Below are 21,843 nucleotides of genomic sequence, written 5' to 3'. Positions count from 1 at the left end.
GAGGCTCAGTACTGGGCCAAACCAAACAAGAACTACAACTGAACTCAGCCTCAAAGGATTTGGCTAATCAATTGCTTTGTCTTCAGAACTGGGGGGTACAAAGATCTTAACTGTGCTCCTTTAGTCTGTTCTACTCGTACTACTGTCATCTTACTCGTCTATAGGCTTTGTGGGCAGTGACCAAAAACAGCTGAACTGAAAATAAGTTAATGACAAGAGACTGGTTTGATTGACTTGAGAGACATTGGGCTCTGCAGTCTACCCAATCTAAACAGGTCTGTGGGATACGTCTCCAACAACCTGGGAGAGGCTACAGGGGATAGGTGTCAACTTGTTCAGATATCAGCTTACTCCGACTCATCCAAAGAACTTGTTTGGAAAAATGTATCATCAACTGAAGTTTGATAGCCGGCTGCGACCGGGAGACCCATGGGGCGGCGCACAATTGGCCCAGCGTCGTCCAGGGTAGGGGAGGGAATGGCCGGCAGGGATGTAGCTCAGTTGGTAGAGCATGGCGTTTGCAACGCCAGGGTTGTGGGTTCGATTCCCACAGGGGGACAGTATGAAAAATTTAAAATTTAAATAATGTATGCACTCATTAACTGTAAGTCGCTCTGGATAAGAGCATCTGCTAAATGACTCAAATGTAAATGTAAAATGTCTCCAACAACCTGGGAGAGGCTACAGGGGATAGGTGTAAACTTGTTCGGATATCAGCTTACTCACGTTTACAGACACTCTGACTCATCCAAATAACTTGTTTGGAAAAATGTATCATCAACTGAAGTTTGTTTGTTCAAGCCTTTTGGCTGGTGAAAGTTTCTCAATCACGTTTTCCAGTGAGAATTCAATGTGACCCCAGACCTGTGTATAACAGGACTGTGTTTTTGAATGACCAAACTACTTGAGTACGATCCAAACATCATGACAACCTCTTCTATAGCCCTAAAAGACCGCTATAACACACTGATATATCTACAAGATACTACAGTGCCTAATGCAATGTATTGATATTCAATTGATCTACTGTATCTACAAGATACTACAGTGCTTAATGCAATGTATTGATATTTAATTGATCTATACATCAATAATCAATGCATGTTCTGTAGCTGAGTGGTATGGTCTTTACAATGTTTGTTTGAACATACTGACTTGTGCGAGGAGCAATCAATCATGGTTTGCAGCACAAACACTCTGCACAATAACCCAGACCCTGGTTGCTCAACTTCCAACTACACCAACGCTCCTCTGGCTCTCTTTCAAAACTAATTCTAGCAGGAAGCTCAGCCTTCCAGTCTGCCAAAGGCTCTTGTTTCTATTCTCCATGTTTGCAGCAAGCTTGTCTTTGTGCATGTATTTGTGTGTACTAGTGATGGCTGGTATCACTTTTAAATCAGAGGACGGACTGGAATGGAATGAATGGATCCCATTCCAGCCATTACAATGAGCCAGTCCACCGATTTCGCCCTCCACCAGCATCCATTGGTGTTTTACATAGAGACAGATATTTAGCCACTGACAGATATTGGACCTGTGGCGTTGACTATGCTGTTAGCTCTGATGGTCCCGTGTGGGGTCTGGACGTCCCACTTCCCGTCGCTGGTGGGTGTGAGACCAGAGACCGGGGCTGGGTTGTAGATCTGGGCTCCGTACATACGGGCCCCAGCAGCCAGGGCCATGGTCAGGGAGTAGGGGTCAATATGGCCGTCTCCTGGGTTATACAGACCCATTAGCACCTGGGGGAGGTGGATATAAAGTGTTACTGTTACTCTCATGTCTATGTTCTGCACTGGTTCAAACCTTGTCTATAATCACATTTCCATCCACAGTTTATATGCGAGTAAAGTCATACCGCAGAAAAAAAATCACAACAGCTGTAATGGAAACAGGAAGTTTCAGTACAATTGTATAAATGCCGACAGATCATTTGTTTATTCGACATGGTGGGATCTTTTTGTGTCTGTAAAATTCATTTTGCGAGAAATGGCGGTGGAAACGCCTTTATGCGCAAATATTGATATAATAACCATCATATCGAAGTAAACTTGGAGTCACATAATGATAGGTGTGTGGTCCTCTCACTACAACTAGGGAAATCATGCAGTTTATTCGGCTACAGATTCAATAAGTTAGGATGAACTTCACAGAGTGGTGAAAGTGCATTGTGATATTGATGCTCCTTTCCAATAAATATCAAGGGTGTTATTCTGGTGACATGATGATCGATGCTTGACTGGCGTTTGACAAACACAAATATTCTCGCTCTTATCCATAATAATCTCATTATGTAGGCTAGCCTACTCGCACATACCCGCACTGTATCTGCGAGCTGTTGAGCGAATGTGCTAAGACCAGAGTAGGCACATTTGTGTCAAAATTATCGGTAGAACTTTCGATTTTTATTCGGTACATGAAAACGTATGCAAGAAAGTGCATTTTGTGTGCAGTATGTCATCAAACTGATTTTTATCCGCAACAAGTCCGTTTGGTGGAAACACAGAACGGTTGGGAAAATGCGCATATTTTCTTTATGCAGATTGTAGAGTATTCTGGATGGAAACCTAGCTACAGATACCAGTGGAGGCTGGTGGGAGGAGCTATAGGAGGACGGGCTCATTGTAATGGTTTCCATATGTTTGTGTTTGATAGCATTCCATTCCATGCATTACAGTGAGCCCGTCCTTCTATAGCTCCTCCCACCAGCCTCCTCTGACAGACAACCTTATAGGCTTTAAAGATTATACACTATGGAAGTTTAGTTGCCCTTTTGGCAGAGCACCTCCAGAGGCCAATGTTCTTTATAGCCTCTTTAAGTCATTGCAGTATTTCCATTAGGCTCCTAAATCATGCCATAACACTGAAATCATGATGATCTTGATCATATTGGCCTGGTCCAAGATATGTTTGTGCTGTCTTGTCACGCCACTGACATTTAGGAGTTGGCCAGACAAAACAAACCTATCTGGGACCCAGGCTACATGTCTATGAAGGATGTGACTGTATTTCCCTCAGGTCCAGACCTTGTCCATGTTGAGCAGGGGGAAGAGCTCCTTGATTTTCTCAGGTGTGATGAGCCATTGGGGCGTGGGGTGCCAGTGGCTCCTGGCCATCTGGTACTTCAGCTCATCCACTCTGACTGGGGTGGAGGCAATACGGATGCTGCCTGGCTGGTGGAAACCCACCGCCTACAGACACACAGAGAAAAAGGAGGTTTGAAACATACATACATACATACATACATACATACATACATACATACATACAATGGGGAAAAAAAGTATTTAGTCAGCCACCAATTGTGCAAGTTCTCCCACTTAAAAAGATGAGAGAAGCCTGTAATTTTCATCATAGGTACACGTCAACTATGACAGACAAATTGAGAAAGAAATATCCAGAAAATCACATTGTAGAATTTTTAATGAATTTATTTGCAAATTATGGTGGAAAATAAGTATTTGGTCACCTATAAACAAGCAAGATTTCTGGCTCTCACAGACCTGTAACTTCTTCTTTAAGAGGCTCCTCTGTCCTCCACTCGTTACCTGCATTAATGTCACCTGTTTGAACTTGTTATCAGTATAAAAGACACCTGTCCAAAACCTCAAACAGTCACACTCCAAACTCCACTATGGCCAAGACCAAAGAGCTGTCAAAGGACACCAGAAACAAAATTGTAGACCTGCACCAGGCTGGGAAGACTGAATCTGCAATAGGTAAGCAGCTTGGTTTGAAGAAATCAACTGTGGGAGCAATTATTAGGAAATGGAAGACATACAAGACCACTGATAATCTCCCTCGATCTGGGGCTCCACGCAAGATCTCACCCCGTGGGGTCAAAATGATCACAAGAACGGTGAGCAAAAATCCCAGAACCACACGGGGGGACCTAGTGAATGACCTGCAGAGAGCTGGGACCAAAGTAACAAAGCCTACCATTAGTAACACACTACGCCGCCAGGGACTCAAATCCTGCAGTGCCAGACGTGTCCCCCTGCTTAAGCCAGTACATGTCCAGGCCCGTCTGAAGTTTGCTAGAGTGCATTTGGATGATCCAGAAGAGGATTGGGAGAATGTCATACGGTCAGATGAAACCAAAATATAACTTTTTGGTAAAAACTCAACTCGTCGTGTTTGGAGGACAAAGAATGCTGAGTTGCATCCAAAGAACACCATACCTACTGTGAAGCATGGGGGTGGAAACATCATGCTTTGGGGCTGTTTTTTCTGCAAAGGGACCAGGACGACTGATCCGTGTAAAGGAAAGAATGAATGGGGCCATGTATCGTGAGATTTTGAGTGAAAACCTCCTTCCATCAGCAAGGGCATTGAAGATGAAACGTGGCTGGGTCTTTCAGCATGACAATGATCCCAAACACACCGCCCGGGCAACGAAGGAGTGGCTTCGTAAGAAGCATTTCAAGGTCCTGGAGTGGCCTAGCCAGTCTCCAGATCTCAACCCCATAGAAAATCTTTGTAGGGAGTTGAAAGTCTGTGTTGCCCAGCGACAGCCCCAAAACATCACTGCTCTAGAGGAGATCTGCATGGAGGAATCGGGCCAAAATACCAGCAACAGTGTGTGAAAACCTTGTGAAGACTTACAGAAAACGTTTGACCTGTGTCATTGCCAACAAAGGGTATATAACAAAGTATTGAGAAACTTTTGTAATTGACCAAATACTTATTTTCCACCATAATTTGCAAATAAATTCATTTAAAATCCTACAATGTGATTTTCTGGATGAAAAATTTCTAATTTTGTCTGTCATAGTTGACGTGTACCTATGATGAAAATTACAGGCCTCTCTCATCTTTTTAAGTGGGAGAACTTGCACAATTGGTGGCTGACTAAATACTTTTTACCCCCACTGTACATACAGATACAGACTCGCACAGATACAGACACAGACACACATTGTATCATCCATTGTGCCGTTCTGTGGTTAATGTGTAGTGTACCTGACCCGTCTCGGCCTCCAGACTCTCATACAGCTTGATGCTGTGGTAGTGGACCTTCTTCAGGTTGATACCAGGGTGGTAGTATGTGGTCAGACCAGCCTAGAACAGACAATAAACAGGGATACTTAGAGGAGGAGGCATGGAAATGTACATGGGATCACTGACAACTCTTACTCGACTGGATGGACCCTGCAAGTTTGCAAAGCAATGTTTTGAAAATATTCACACCCCTGGACTTTTTCCACATTTTGTTGTGCTACAGCCTGAATTTAAACATAGATTATATTGGGATTTGTCACTGGCCTAGACACAATACCCCATAATGTCAAATTGGAATTATGTTTTTCAAAATTTTCACAAATGTATTGAAAAGGTGAAATGTCTTGAGTCAATAAGTATTCAACCCCTTTGTTATGGCAAGCCTAAATAAGTTCAGGAGTAAAAATTTGCTTAACAAGTCATAAGAAGTTGCATGGACTCACTCTGTGTACAAAAATAGTGTTTAATATGATTTTTGAAGGACTACCTCATCTCTGTACCCTACACATACAATTATCTGTAAGATCCCTCAGTCGAGCAGTGAATTTCAAACACAGATTAAACCACAAAGACCAGGGAGGTTTTCCAATGCCTCGCAAAGAAGGGCACCTATTGATAGATGGGTAAAAATAAAAAGGCAGACATTAAATATCCCTTTGAGCATGGTGAAGTTATTAATTACACTTTGGATGGTGCATCAATACACCCAGTAACTACAAAGACACAGGCGTCCTTCCTAACTCAGTTGCCAGAGAGGAAGGAAACCGCTCAGGGATTTAAATGATGCCAATTGTGACTTTAAAACAGTTATAGAGTTGAAGGGCTGTGATTGGAGAAAACTGAGGATGGATCAACAACATTTGAGTTACTCCACAATACTAATCTAATTGACAGAGTGAAAAGAAGGAAGCCTGTACAGAATCAAAATATTCCAAAACATGCATCCTGTTTGCAACAAGGCACTAAAGTAATACTGCAAAACATGTGGCAACACAATTCACTTTTTATCCTGAATATATATGTGTTATGTTTGGCGCAAATCCAATACAACATATTACTGAGTACCAATCTCCATATTTTCAAGAATAGTGGTGGCTGCATCATGTTATGGTCATGCTTGTAATCATTAAGGACTAGGGAGTTTTTCAGGATTAAAAAAAAAAAAGCGTCATGGAGCTAAGCACAGGCAAAATCCTAGAGGAAAACCTGGTTCAGTCTGCTTTCCACCAGACACTGAGAGACGAGTTCACATTTCAGCAGGATAATAACGTAAAACACAAGGCCAAATCTACATTCACATTTACATTTTAGTCATTTAGCAGACGCTCTTATCCAGAGCGACTTACAGGAGCAATTAGGGTTAAGTGCCTTGCTTAAGGGCACATCAACAGATTTTTCACCTAGTCGGCTCAGGGATTAGAACCAGCGACCTTTCGGTTACTGGCACAACGCTCTTACCCACTAAGCTACCTGCCGCCCCCCTAATCTACACTGGAGTTGCTTAGCAAGAAGACAGTGAATGTTCCTGAGTGGCAGTTTTGACTTCAATCTACTTGAAAATCTATGGTAAGAACTGAAAATGGTTGTCTAGCAATGATCAACAACCAACTAGACAGAGCTTGAATAATTTTGAAAAAAATAATGGGCAAATGTTGCACAATCTGGGTATGCAAAGCTCTTAGAGATTTACCCAGAAAGACTTACAGCTGTAATCGCTGCCAAAGGTGCCTCTACAAAGTATTGACTCAGGGGTGTGAATAGTTATGTAAATTAGATATCTGTATTTCATTATCAACTAATTTGGTTTAAAAAATGTAAACATGTTTTCACTTTGTCATTATGGGGTATTGTGTGTAGATGGTTGAGAAAAAAAAAAAAGTAATACATTTTGAATTCCGGCTGTAACACAACAAAATGTGGAATAAGTCAAGGGGTATAATATAATATATAATAATATGCCATTTAGCAGACGCTTTTATCCAAAGCGACTTAGTCATGTGTGCATACATTTTTACGTATGGGTGGTCCCGGGGATCGAACTCACTACCATGGTGTTACGAGCGCCATGCTCTACCAATTGAGCTACAGAGGGTATGAATACTTTCTGAAGTTAGATAAGACTACTAAGAAAGTTGCCCCCCTGACATTTGGGCAGCATATTTACTATGGCATGTAGAGTAACCTATACAGCATGGATCACCAACTAGACTCAGCCGCCAACTGATTTGTTTCTTGAGTCAGGGGGCCGGAACATAATTACAAATAATTTGTAGACTGCAAATTGACCTCAAGAAGCCCAAACAGATATAATATTTGACTAAAATATAAATATTTCAAACCTTGCTTACATTTGTATATGATCACCTACTATCACACTCTCTCTATTATGGGTGGGAATACTGTGGAACAGATTTCCAAAATTACAATCACTTGGAGCTGATTTGCTGGTGTTTTTACAGTCTTTTGTGTCCATTTAAAAATGTGTAAATAATAATAATGCTCAGAACTTGGGGGGACAAATAAAAGCACCCACGGGCCAAATTCACCAGTTGGGGAACCCTGCTATACAGGGTAGGTTTGGTTGGAAGGGGTTGGTAGAGGGTTATAGAGAGGCAGAATTAGGTCATCAGATCCTCGGCAGAACCACATAGGCCTGGTTCTTTCACACCAGCTGTCTTTGACAGCTACCATAACTTAGATCATCTTACATACCTCCATCTACTTCTTGGAAATCTCAACCGCTCCCTCTGCCGAGTGGACTATCTGATATGTCTCTGTAGTATCTTAGGTTTTTCCTGGTAGCTGTAAGTTGCTCTGGATAAGAGCGTCTGCTAAACGGCTAAAATGAAAATGTAAATATCCTGTGTGGTCTCACTGAGGTATCTCCATGTTGAATCTCTGGCCTCCTTTACCTTTCCCTCAAATAGTGTGTGTAATAACACTCATTAACTTATTCTAATGAGGAGAAACGTGAAAACTCCCATGCCATGCTAACTACTGTAGTAGCAGAAGAACGTCTCAGGTCGAAACGGGGTTGCAGTGGAATGGCTCCATATGTGTTTACCAAATGTTATGCAAAAGGTAAATATGTTGTTGGGGTTTTGCTGTGGCTGTTTAACACCAGACTCGATCCATAAAACCACCTGAAGCCATTTGTTGTTCCCAGGTAAGTTCTGTCATATGATAAGATTAGGTTTGGAGACAGGTAAGCTGATCCTAGATCTGTTGTTGTTGTTGACCTACAGCGTGCCAGGTGGATCCAGCGGTAAGTTCAGACTTTTCCAGCAGAACCACGTCCTTCTGTCCAGCCTTGGCCAGGTGATAGGCTATACTGACTCCCACACAGCCCCCTCCGATGATCACCGTCTCAGCCGTGTCCTTCCACCTCTTCCCCAGGACCATATGGCTGTCCCTGAGAGGTGGGAGATTTGAATCCATTTGAATCAATTTCAATACAGCTAAAAATGTGTGGAGTCGTTATGTGACTTCTAAGAAGCCGAAAAGGTTATTGTGAAGAGAATTAACCCTGTTCTGCACAGTTCTGACCTGACATACCTCCGGAGGGAAATGCAACACTCCATTGGGCACAAACTGGTTGAATCAACGTTATTTCAACAAAATATTTCTACATATTGTGACGTGGACTCAAAGTGGAAAAGTGAAATTTCAACCAAAGGATTATGTCACCATGGTAGCCAAATTTCAACATAGACAAACCTTGTATAACATGTGTTGAATTTGTACATTTAAAACAACGTCAGATCTTCAACGTTATATCCACTATCAGAAAAATATATATAAGCTTGGCAGCACCTCCTACTTGAGAATATATCTATCTACAGCTACCCTTTGGTCTCCCATCCAGTGTTTTAATCAAGCCCAGCCCTGCTTAGCTTTGATATTTGTCACTGGCTATTACCAATGTGCTATCATGAGAATGATTGTAGAGGGACCTCCACTTAAAAACTGTTGCTAACGAAGTCATTCCAAAGGGTAGGTTTAACAGAGTAAATGAAATGTGACCATGGTAGGCCTACTTTATCACTATCATCAATGATGCTATTTGGGCCTATATAGCATTTGCGAAATCATAAACAGCTATTGTTTAAATTCAAACAGGATTCAACTAAAATATACATATAGACATAGGGTTTCAAGCTGGTTGATTTCAAGTGTAATTATATTAAGTGATATTGAATTGTGTTTGGTTGTCAATGCAACAAATATCAACATTTGAAGGAGTTGTATCTTCTGCTTGGATAGTTCCAGCTGTGCCACTGATTTAGTCTGGCTTTAATTGCCGTTTGTCTACAAATTAATTTAAATGTACACTACCAGTCAAAAGTTTTAGAACACCTACTCATTCAAGGGTTTTTCTTTATTTATTTTTTTACAATTCTTTACATTGTAGAATAATAGTGAAGACATCAAAACTATGAAATAACACATATGGAATCATGTATTAACCCAAAAAGTGTTAAATCAAAATATATTTGAGATTCTTCAAATAGCCACCCTTTGCCTTGATGACATCTTTGCACACACTTGGCATTCTCTCAACCAGCTTCATGAGGTAGTCACCTGGAATGCATTTAAATTAACAGGTGTCCCTTGTTAAAAGTGAATTTGTGGAATTTCTTTCCTTCTTAATATGTTTTAGCCAATCAGTTGTGTTGTGACAAGGTGGGGGGGGGGGTATACAGAAGATAGCCTTATTTGGTAAAAGACAGAGCCCATATTATGGCAAGAATAGCTCAAATAAGCAAAGAGAAACAACAGTCCATCATTACTTTAAGACATGAAGGTCAGTCAATACGGAACATTTCAAGAACTTTTAAAGTTTCTTCAAGTGCAGTCGCAAAAAACATCAAGCGCTATGATGAAACTGGCTCTCATGAGGATTGCCACAGGAATGGAAGAACCAGAGTTACCTCTGCTGCAGAGGATAAGTTCATTAGAGTTACCAGCCTTAGAAATTGCAGCCCAAATAAATCAGGCCATCATGGTCGAATGGCAGCAAAGAAACCACTACTAAAGGACACCAATAAGAAGAAGAGACCTGCTTGGGCCAAGTAACATGAGCAATGGACATTAGACCGGTGGAAATTTGTCCTTTGGTCTGCAGTCCAAATTTGAGATTTTTGGTTCAAACCGCCATGTCTTTGTGAGACGCGGTGTGGGTGAACGGATGATCTCCGCATGTGTAGTTCCCACCGTAAAGCATGGAGGAGGAGGTGTTATGGTGTAGGGGTGCTTTGCTGGTGACACAGTCTGTGATTTATTTAGAATTCAAGGCACACTTAACCAGCATGGCTACCACAGCATTCTGCAGCGATGAACCATCCCATCTGGTTTGGGCTTAGTGGGACTATCATTTATTTTTCAACAGGACAATGACCCAACACACCTCCAGGCTGTGTAAGGGCTATTTGAACAAGAAGGAGAGTGAAAGAGTGCTCCATCAGATGACCTGGCCTCCACAATCCCCCGACCTCAACCCAATTGAGATGGTTTGGGAGTCAGACAGCAGAGTGAAGGAAAAGCAGCCAACAAATGCTCAGCATATGTGGGAACTCCTTCAAGACTGTTGGAAAAGTGCATTTAAAAGTATGATTTGCTTTGATTTAGTCCTATTCTTTAACATCGATTTTTGGTTGAGATGGAGACGTGAATCCAACATAGTGCTTATTAATTAGTAGACAAACTAGAAATGAAAGCCGCACTAAGTCAATGGCACAGATGGAACTATCCAAGCAGAAGGTTAATCTCCTTCAAATGTTGATATTTGGTCCCGTTGACAACTAAACACAATTCTATTTAACTTTTTGAAATACAATAACCTATTAACTTGACGACAAGTTCAAATCAAATTAAGCTTTATTTATACTGCACCTTTCAGACATGGAATGCAACACAATGTGTTTCACAGGAAAGTTGAAATATTTACTACACAACAAACATAAGAGGATCAAAAACAAAAGAATGACAAAAACGGAATGACTAAATAGCACCCTAAGGAAAAGCAAAGCTAAAAAGTTGTGTTTTAAGATCTCTTTTAAATATGTCCACAGTTTCGGCCCCCCTCAGGTTCTCTGGCAGGCTGGGGTTCATAGTAACTAAAGGCTGCCTCACCATGCCTCTTGGTCCTAGGCTTTGGGATAGTTAAAAGGCCAATGCCAGAGGACCTGAGGGACCTAATGGGTACATAACTTAAAGCATGTCTGACATGTATGGGGTGAACATTCGTGGGTTGATTTAAAAACCAATAGAAGTATCTTTAAAATAATTCTAAAACTCACAGGCAGCCAGTGCAGAGACCTTAAAACCAGTGTAATGTGTGCTCTCCGTCTGGGCTTGGTCAGTACCCGTGCTGACCAATGGCTTTCTTGGGTAGACCAGACAGGAGAGCATTACAGTAGTCAAGCATGATTGTTATAAAAGCATGGGTGAGTCTCTCTGTATCTGCCATGGTGCGGACGTTTCTCTCTCAGGCTATGTTCCTCAGGTGGTAAAAAGCTATTTTGGTCACATTCCTAATGTGTGATTCGAAATTGAGTTCATAATCTAAAGTAACACCTAGGTTTTTTACCTGGTGTTTTATCTTCATTGTCCGTAAATTAATATGTGCAGCCAGATTCTCTCTCTGTGCTTTCGTACCTCGGTCTTGTCTTGATTTAGCTGGAGGAAGTTGTGAGCCATCCAAGTATTTAAATCACTAAGACCGTCTAATAATTTATCCGTGGAGCTAAAATCCTCTGGTGACACAGAAATGTCAAGTTGTGTATCGTCTGCATAGCAGTGAAAATCCATGCTGTGCTTTCTGATAATGCTGCCAAGGGGTAACATATATAAACTAAACAGTACCAGACCCAAAATCGACCTTGTTGAACGCCACATGTGATATGCATTTACACCAAGGGTGACAAAAAAACTCTAGACTGGTTAAATAGGTCCTAAACCAATTTAGAACTGGACCGCAGAGGCCAACCCACCTCTCCAGTCGGTCTAGAAGGACATCATGATCAACAGTGTCGAATGCACAAAGAGTACATTTTTACATTTTAGTCATTTAGCAGACACTCTTATCCAGAGCGACTTACAGTTAGTGAGTGCATACATTTTCTTACTGGCCCCCCGTGGGAAACGTACCCACAACCCTGGCGTTGCAAGCACCATAGTCTACCAACTGAGCTACAGGGGGGCCAGTACAAGGACAGAGAGCAGTTTGACATCTGTGTTGGCTCTAAGATAATTTACCACTTTAACTAAGGCTGTGTCTGTGCTGTGGTGGGCCCGAAAACCAGATAGGAATTTCTCAAAAAACCTTTTGGCACTTAAAAAATAATATAGCTATTTGAAAACCAGTTTCTCCAGAATTTTGCTTAAGAGTGGAAAGTTGGAGATTGTCTGAAAATTGCTAAGAGCTGAAGAATCTAGATTACTTTTCTTCAGAAAGGGTTTCACCATAGCAGTTTTTAAGTGCAGTGGGGAAAGTGCCTGTGAACAGGGAGTGATTAACAATAGCTTGCACTTCTTCAGATATGCAATTAAAAACTCAAGAAGGTGGTGGGGATAGGATCGAGAAGGCAGGTAGAAGGCTTAGTGATATCACTTTCCTGAGCATCTGTGTCAACCAGGGAAAACAAATCCATAGTGCCTTTGCGTGATAGGCTAGGGCACATATCAAAGTTCTCATCAGGTCTTGCTTGACTGATACCCAGCCTAATGTTTGTTATCTTATCTCTGAAATATGCTGCAAACTCATCAAATCAAATTTTATTGGCCACATGCGCCAAATACAACAGGTGTAGACATTACCGTGAAATGCATACTTACAGCCCTTAACCAACAATGCATTTATTTTTTGATAAAAAAGTACAATAAAACAACAACAAAAAAGTGTTGAGAAAAAAAGAGCAGAAGTAAAATAAAATAACAGTAGGGAGGCTATATATACAGGGGGGTACCGGTGTAGAGTCAATATGCGGGGGCACGGGCTAGTTGAGGTAATATGTACATGTGGGTAGAGTTAAAGTGACTATGCATAAATAATTAACAGAGTAGCAGCAGCGTAAAAATATGGGGTGGGGGTGGGGGGGCAGTGCAAATAGTCCGGGTAGCCATGATTAGCTGTTCAGGAGTCTTATGGCTTGGGGGTAGAAGCAGTTGAGAAGTCTTTTGGACCTAGACTTGGCACTCCGGTACCGCTTGCCGTGCGGTAGCAGAGAGAACAGTCTATGACTAGGGTTGCTGGAGTCTTCGACAATTTTGAGGGCCTTCCTCTGACACCGCCTGGTATAGAGGTCCTGGATGGCAGGAAGCTTGGCCCCAGTGATGTACTGGGCCATACGCACTACCCTCTGTAGTGCCTTGCGGTCGGAGGCCGAGCAGTTGCCATACCAGGCGGTGATGCAACCAGTCAGGATGCTCTCAATGGTGCAGCTGTAGAATTTTTTGAGGATCTGAGGACCCATGCCAAATCTTTTCAGTCTCCTGAGGGGGAATACGCTTTGTCGTGCCCTCTTCACGACTGTCTTGGTGTGTTTGGACCATGATAGTTGGTTGGTGATGTGGACACCAAGGAACTTGAAGCTCTCAACCTGTTCCACTACAGCCCCGTCGATGAGAATGGGGCCGTGCTCAGTCCTCTTTTTTTTCCTGTAGTCCACAATCATCTCCTTTGTCTTGGTCATGTTGAGGGAGAGGTTGTTATCCTGGCACCACACGGCCAGGTCTCTGACCTCCTCCCTATAGGCCGTCTCATCGTTGTCGGTGATCAGGCCTACCACTGTTGTGTCGTCGGCAAACTTAATGATGGTGTTGGAGTCGTGCCTGGCCATGCAGTCATGGGTGAACAGGGAGTACAGGAGGGGACTGAGCACGCACCCCTGAGGGGCCCCCGTGTTGAGGATCAGTGTGGCAGATGTGTTGTTACCTACCCTTACCACCTGGGGGCGGCCCGTCAGGAAGTCCAGGATCCAGATGCAGAGGGAGGTGTTTAGTCCCAGGATCCTTAGCTTAGTGATGAGCTTTGAGGGCACTATGGTGTTGAATGCTGAGTTGTAGTCAATGAATAGCATTCTCACGTAGGTGTTCCTCTTGTCCAGGTGGGAAAGGGCAGTGTGGAGTGCAATAGAGATTACATCATCTGTGGATCTGTTGGGGCGGTATGCAAATTGGAGTGGGTCTAGGGTTTCTGGGATAATGGTGTTGATGTGAGCCATGACCAGCCTTTCAAAGCACTTCATGGCTACAGACGTCAGTGCTAAGGGTCAGTAGTCGTTTAGGCAGGTTATCTTAGTGTCCTTTGGGCACGGGGACTATGGTGGTCTGCTTGAAACATGTTGGTATTAAAGACTCAGTCAGGGACATGTTGTGGAGGGAAGTTTACATAGGTTTGCGGGGGTAGGATTTATTAGGCCGTCAATGGTCGAAAAGAGCACTCTCAAATAGTTCTAATTATTAGTGAAGTTAAAAAAATTAACCCGTCTGGCATTTCTAACTGCCTTGTTATATATGCCAAGTTGCTCTCTCAAAATATCATGGTGGACCTGCAACTTTGACTTTTTTCACTTCCGCTCTGCCTTTCTGCAATTTCTCTTTAATGTATTAGTTTCTTCACTCATCCAAGGGGCTCTCTGTTTGGATGTGGCGTTTTTCAACTTTACTGGAGCTATGGCATCAATGGTTGCCCTTAATTTGCTATTAGTTATCAACTAAATCATCACAAGAGGAAAGCAGAATAGGTGATGGAGTATTGTTCATACACTCAATAAAATCTGTAGCAACTTCAGAGGTAAGATAGCGTTTCATAATAATGCGTTCAGTATTACCCTGTGCTATGGGAAATAAGGTAGTAAAAAATACACAGTGGCCTCCCGAGTGGCACAGCGGTCTAAGGCACTGCATCGCAGTGTTGTGCCATCACTACAGCCTGGGGTTCGATCCTAGGCTGTGTCATTACCGGCCGGTACCGGGATTCCCATAGGGTGGCGCACAATTGGCCCAGCGTCGTCCGGGTTAGAGGAGGGTTTGGCCGGGGGGGCTTTACTTGGCTCATCGCGCTCTAGCGACTCCTTGTGGCGGTCCGGGCACCTGCAGGCTGACTACGGTCGTTAGCTGAACAGTGTTTCCTCCAACACATTGGTGCGGCTGGCTTCCGGGTTAAGCGAGCGGATGTTAAGAAGCGCAGTTTGGCGGGTCATGTTTCGGAGGATGCATGACTCGACCTTCACCTCTCCCGAGCCCGTTGGGGAGTTGCAGCGATGAGACAAGATCGTAATCACGAAATTGGGGAGAAAAAGGGGGTTAACATTTTTACAAATAAAAAAAATACACAGTGGTGATCAGATAAAGCAACATCAACAATAGAGGATATGTCAATAGAAAGCTCTTTGGTAACAACCAGGTCCAGAATATTTACATTTACATTTTAGTCATTTAGCAGACGCTCTTATCCAGAGCGACTTACAGTTAGTGCATACATTATTTTTTTTCAAACCCCCTGTGGGAATCAAACCCACAACCCTGGCGTTGCAAACGCCATGCTACATCCCTGCCGGCCATTCCCTCCCCTACCCTGGACGACGCTGGGCCAATTGCGCGCCGCCCCATGGGTCTCCCGGTCGTGGCCGGCTACGACAGAGCCTGGATTCGAACCAGGATCTCTAGTGGCACAGCTAGCACTGCGATGCAGTGCCTTAGACCACTGCGCCACTCGGGAGACTATATATGGCCGCGGTTATAAGTGGGCCCAGTAACATGTTGGATAAAGTCCATAGAGCTCAAAATTCAATGGCCTTGGAGTCAGTCTCATTGTCAACATGAATATTAAAATCGCCCAACACAATGGATTTTATCCTAGTTCTCAAGGACAATAGACAATAGTTCAGATAAATCAGTAAAGTAAGTGGGGCAGTGCTTTGGTGGCCTATACAGGGTTATGGCCAGCACTGGTGGCTGACATTTAAACAGTTTACACCACGTTTTCTAACAGTCTCCAATCTATCAGAATGGTCGGAGATGACAGTTTGTGTAAACTCACTAGAAGGCAGAGTTAAAGGAACATAAATTAGGTTACTCCCAATAACAATGGTGCCATTTCTATAGGAGTTTATATGGTTTCCAAGTCCTCAGTTGCTTATTCTGACAGGGAGAACTGGAGCACTACCAGACCCTGTCTGGCAGTCTCTAAAACAGTTTGCGATGTTGCTGGGAATAATCCTGGAATCCCTGCGATCTTTTTAAAAAAAGTATATGTTGGATACACATCTCCAACTCAATCAAAAATAAAAGTTAAAGAATGGGATTAAGCCAGAGGCTCAGATGGAACTATCCATGCAGTGGATACATCTCCTTTAAATATTTATATTTGGTTGGGTTGTCAACCAAACACAATTCAATATTACTTTTGTAATACAGTAAATAGCCTACAATTAAAGCTATATTACAAACTAATGTAACATTCAACTTTAAAATGAGTAACACATCCATGGCCACATTGAGGTTATTGTAACTATAAATGTATTCTTATGTAATCATATAAATCGTGTATGTTCAAGATAGCATGCATAGGTCATCACAGGTCTGTGGAGATCTTCACAATTGCTGTAGTAATCTGCCTATAATCTCAAACAGCATTGATCACTTGCACCATGTACTTGTAATCCAATTTGTAAATCGCTCTGGATAAGAGCGTCTGCTAAATGATGTAAATGTAATCTCAACTGCAATCCAGGTCATTTGGTTCTGCTATTACTATAGATGACGCACACAGATAACACATGAATCGGTTGTATAAATAAGAAAACATATATATCTGACAGTGTACTCCCATTTGAACTTTGCTGAGCTGTTAAATTATTGAAAGCGCAGTGATAGACATTTGGGTGAAAACTAAACCAAAAATCAGACATCGTTTTTCCATTGGAATTTGGTTGTGGTTTTAGATGGTTGAAACTGAAAGCATAGTGATAACACATTGGAAATTCAACTAACTTTTGGCTGTCTTTTTGAGTGGGTGAATATAGGTTGTAATCTCATTGATCAACATCTTAACCAAATATTACCCAAGTATCCACGTTGAAATAAAGTGCTGTGCCCGGTGGGACATGGTGCCATCCGATCAGACAGCTTGGCACATCTTCAGTTGGAGATATAGGCTATAGTGTTTGTCACATTTTAAAGACAAAGGTAAAAAATAAAAAATAAAACAGTGTCAGAAGAATCTCATGCCATGGTCTGGTCTTGCATATATGTAAACTGAATGAAACAGCTGTTGGGTTGTCGACTGATTGCCCTAGTAACATTAGTGTGCTTTCAAAGAGCCCCATATGCCTGACACCTCTGTGAGTCTCCACCAACTGTCCCAACCGTGAAATCTGTAACATTTACTGTCAGATACAGAAGAGCTGAAACGAATACGTGAGTTGTTTACTACAGGGCAAAAAGTACAAGAGGTGTCTTACCCATTCTCCACATGTTTCCGCGAAGTGCAGTTTATGGTACGCAGTGGAAGATACGCGATACTGCGATATGCGTCTACATTTCTCCGGAGGTGATTGTCAATTGCGTAAAAAATCCTAGACATTGTTAAACGAATTAAATGAGTTCAACGAAGGTTAAATAATAAAAAAATTTTTTTTAAAATAACAAATTTACTATTTAAACACCTCAAAGCATACCAAAACCACCTCTGGCTAATATCCCACGCACGTACTGCAGGCCTATTTTAACAAAGCACCATTTTGTATAAATAGACACGCCCCCGTCCGCGCAGAACCCAGTCAATTTAGGCACATTAAAACTGTATCCTGATCCTCACCTTCCAAAAATCGCTTAAAGGCAGTGCTCAGTTTTGGACTGTTTCATTACAGAAACCTCTTGTGGCATGACAATTTTTTCCCCACCGTTTGCAATGTAAAAATTATAATAAAAGTAATCAGAGTTAATTCAAGTGGCCTCCTCTGTAGTTCTCATGCCCCCTAAAAAACGTCATGTGAAAACGTGCCTGATATTCTAAGAATTTATTCGTGTTGGGCTGGCCCGGGTTTATTGTTTGCGCAACATTGTAGCCTATAGGCCCTTTTCACGTGACGTCAGATAATACAGCTTCTCTAACATTATGATAAGATAGGTTAAGATAGATAAGTTTTCTTTTTGTTGTGTTTTGCTGCGGTTGCAGATTTAATAAGAATGATTCCACAATGTTCCACTGTGGATCAGTTTGTTTCTCAGTCTGAGCTCTGATTTTGTATCATTAAACTTAATACACAACGAAATTCTTACAAACCGATGTGGGTTGTTGACGCAATAAAGACTGGGAAAGATTCTGTGATAACTCAAAATGTTCAAATTTTCGATAAGTGTTGGCACTACTTGTCAAAGGTTTCAGAACAGCCAATTTTTCTTAATTAAAAAAGAAATTGGGTTTTGAAAATTGTGTACAGTAGTTTATAATGAAACGCAGAAAAAATGTTTTGTGAAGTACAGCACTAATTGTTATGTCTCTATGAACAGGTTACACTAGACTCTGCAGAGGTTCCTGTGGTACTCAATCACATGTCATGTTCCTGCTCTGCTGGGAAAGCACTATGTAATCACATAGTAGCACTTCTTTTTCAAAGTGCTCACTATGTTACCATGGGCTTTAAGACAGTGCCATTGCCTCTGTCATGCACCAGCGCACTGCAGACCTGGCACCGGCCTAGGACACAGGTCAGACATTATTTGTTACACTGATGCAGAACTTTGCAGTTTGTATTGACTTTTGACAATGTATTGTTCATCATTATTATATCACAGGGAATTGTACCAGAGGCCACCAATGATATGGCGGTGTGTAAACCAGCGGCTAAGAAAAAAACAAGTGTCAGAGCTGGTGTGGAAGTGCACACTGTACCGAGCCTATGATGGTGAGTCTGAATGAGCCCCGCCTGTACTAGAGCACAAAGACTTTAGTGCATTTCTAAAATAATACAAACATAAAAGTGATTATTATTTGTTACTTTTTATATAGACTTTCAGTGGATATTTTTTATTTGTATTAGAAGCATGTACGAGACTGGATGAGTGTGGTTGTCTTTTTAGTGAAAAAGATAAGGTGGCATTTAATGAAATCTAAACTTGACATATCTCACTTTCATGCCAGGGCCTATTCGGATCCTCACGTCATGGCCAGTGCTGAGAAACTGAAAGACATCCGTCCACAACCAGGGATTTGCAAATTGCTGCACGGGCTTGAGGGCCTTAATTTGGTGGACTCTAAATTTGGCCCTGTGCCATTTGGGTCTGTGCTTTCTTACCAGTGCCCTCTAGAATTAAGTAGAGATATTATTAAACACCCTGGTGCCAGTGAGTTTCCTCAGTTGCCTATTGAAGGTTACAACTTTAAATTTCCCCATTGATTTTGAGCCCAACTACATACAACAATGTCATTTGGACAGCCTGATTGTGTCAGAGGAGATGTCTGCTGCTATTGAAGCAGAAACAAGAATGCAGTCAGAATGCCAGCTGTGGAGCCAGGTACGCAAACCCCGACTGACAGCCAGCAGATTCCGGTGAAATATGCCATGTTCGTGGGGGAGTTGTCTGCCAAGGCTTTGGCAACCCGCATTCTGAGAGGAACTCCTCAGACAGCTGCTATGAGAAGAGGGTTGGATCTGGAACCTGAGATACTGAGGCAATATTCTGATTTTTGTGATGTCTCTCTGAAACAATGCGGGGTCATCATCCACCCTGATTCACCTCACCTTGCAGCCAGCCCGGATGCTAAAGTCTTCTGCCCAACAGAAGCACCACCATTTGGTCTTGCTGAGGTTAAGAGTTGCGATGTTGAAAATGTTACCCAAGTTAAACACCTGATCACAGTTAAAGGCCAGGCCTGCCTTAAGAAGAGCCACAAATACTACTATCAGGTTCAAGGCCAACTCGCCTTAAAGCGGACTTCAGTGGTGTGACTTCATTACAGATACCCGCACTGACTTCACAGTTGAGAGAATCTTTAGGGATGAGGAGATTATCCACTCAATGCGACAGAAGCTTGATCATTTCTATTATAACATCTACATGGATGTCTTCTTAAGTTATAAAACATAAGGCAGAATTTTATGTGTAAATAGTGTTAAGGTAAATGTGGAAGGTGAACCTTTGACATTTTTTTCTTTAACTGCAAATTAACTTGTCATATACTGTATATCTCCTATGTACTGAAACACACATTTTGAAAAGGATTGTGATGTAAATGTCGACATGTTTTTCTTTAACTGCAAATGAACTTAATTGTGTTATATACTGTATATCTATGTATTGAAATACAAATTTTGAAAAGGATTGCGATGTTGTAAATGCTCTTACCAAAATCAAAAGGATTGGAAGCAGTTGCTTGCAAACATATATTTAATAGTTCCATCAGTGCCATGACACATAAGCACATAACATGGTTAATAGTTGGATATTTTTACAATATATCACATTAGGTTCATTAATAGCTATGAAAAAAGTTATTACCCTTAACAAAAACATACAGTATAACATTAGATCAATTAAATTACCAACAAAGTTAATTCATATTTACATTTTTTTGTACATACAATACAGTAATATAAAAGTACTTCTATTTACAGCCCATCTAGCTTACTCAGGAAATATACAACTTCCAGTTGACAAAAACATCAGACTGGTTTGTCTCCTTTAATGTCAAGAGGTCCCTGATAGTTCGACATGAGGCAGCAGATGGCCCACAGCTGATTCACTGAACCCACTGTGGAAAGAGGAACAAGCCCATCCCAGATATGGTACTCCTTCACCCTCCGTATGGCCCTCTCGACTAAAATCCTCAGCCGGGCGATGGCCTGGGGTCTTAAGAGTGTCCTCCCTGCTGAGCTGAGGAGATTTTTTTACGGGAAGATACGGGAATTTCTGTTTGTTGTTTGAACAAATGGTACACTGCAATAGCATCTTCTCGAAGATTGTGCCATGCTTCGGTGTTGGATGGGATACTGTTGCGATACAGACACCGGGGAGAAAATAAACAGCTAAATTAACATTCAGCTTTGACCAGGAATCAATATTTATCTAGCTATCATGCACAACAGTATTTGAATAGGTGAGTTACTATACATTCATGAATAAACTAACTGCCTAACAAAGGGTTAGATAGCTAGCTAAAGTAAACTTGTTACATTACAGCCAGGCAGCAATGTAACGCTACCTTTTAACGTTATCGGTATCTGGTACTAAGTTGTTGTTAGCTAACGTTAGCCCACTTTTAAGTAACTAAGGCAGTGAACAATTATGAATTAACAATAACGTTAGCAAGTTACAAACCATTGCATATACGTAAACATTATTACTCTTAACTTTACTAATTTAACTTAAACGTACCTCAGAAGAGAAGTCTCAGGTTACGGGCGAACGGAAGTGAAGTTAACCTGCTACGCGGAAAGGCGGAAGTTAGATGACGTCATCGTGAAAAGGGCCTATTGACCAACACATGGCCATTGCTGTGGTGAGAGAGAGAGAGAAGCGCACCTGTACAGTATCTCTCACAGAACTACAATGAGATTCACTTTCTATGATCTCTCTCCCTCTCTCTACTCTGATAGATATGAGCCTGCAAATCTCTCCAGCGTTGCACCATCATTTATTTCCTCATAGAATCATAGCTGCGAGAAGGGTGTTAGCACAGCCTGGTCTCAGAGCATTTAATATTATTCTGTACATAAATCAGAGAAACTCAATTTATACTGAACAAAAATATAAACGCAACATGCAACAATTTCTAAGATTCTACTGAATTATAGTTCATATAAGAAAATCAGTGAATTGAAATAAATAAATTAGGCC

General features: G+C 41.8%; 1 protein-coding gene across 3 annotated transcripts in view; it reads right to left on the bottom strand.

The window, feature by feature from the left end:
- The window catches only part of LOC121541556 (dimethylglycine dehydrogenase, mitochondrial), a 30,163-nt gene extending 12,406 nt beyond the window's left edge, over window positions 1-17,757 (bottom strand). The window contains exons 1-6 of one of the 3 annotated variants that reach the window (XM_041850638.2): window positions 17,466-17,547; window positions 17,067-17,159; window positions 8,242-8,410; window positions 4,960-5,058; window positions 3,024-3,188; window positions 1,535-1,739 (exon numbers count right to left, since the gene is read on the bottom strand). In XM_041850638.2, the coding sequence (XP_041706572.1) occupies window positions 1,535-1,739; window positions 3,024-3,188; window positions 4,960-5,058; window positions 8,242-8,410; window positions 17,067-17,110 (682 nt within the window). In that variant the 5' untranslated portion in view covers window positions 17,111-17,159; window positions 17,466-17,547. Of the gene's footprint in view, window positions 1-1,534; window positions 1,740-3,023; window positions 3,189-4,959; window positions 5,059-8,241; window positions 8,411-17,066; window positions 17,160-17,465 lie in introns of all 3 variants that reach the window. The other 2 variants (XM_041850636.2, XM_041850639.2) reach the window with 2 other exon arrangements.
- Window positions 17,758-21,843: the final 4,086 nt, after the last annotated feature.

This window comes from Coregonus clupeaformis, chromosome 27, assembly GCF_020615455.1.
Source record: "Coregonus clupeaformis isolate EN_2021a chromosome 27, ASM2061545v1, whole genome shotgun sequence".
NCBI lineage: Eukaryota > Metazoa > Chordata > Actinopteri > Salmoniformes > Salmonidae > Coregonus > Coregonus clupeaformis.
This window is presented reverse-complemented; position numbering and strand designations above follow the sequence as displayed.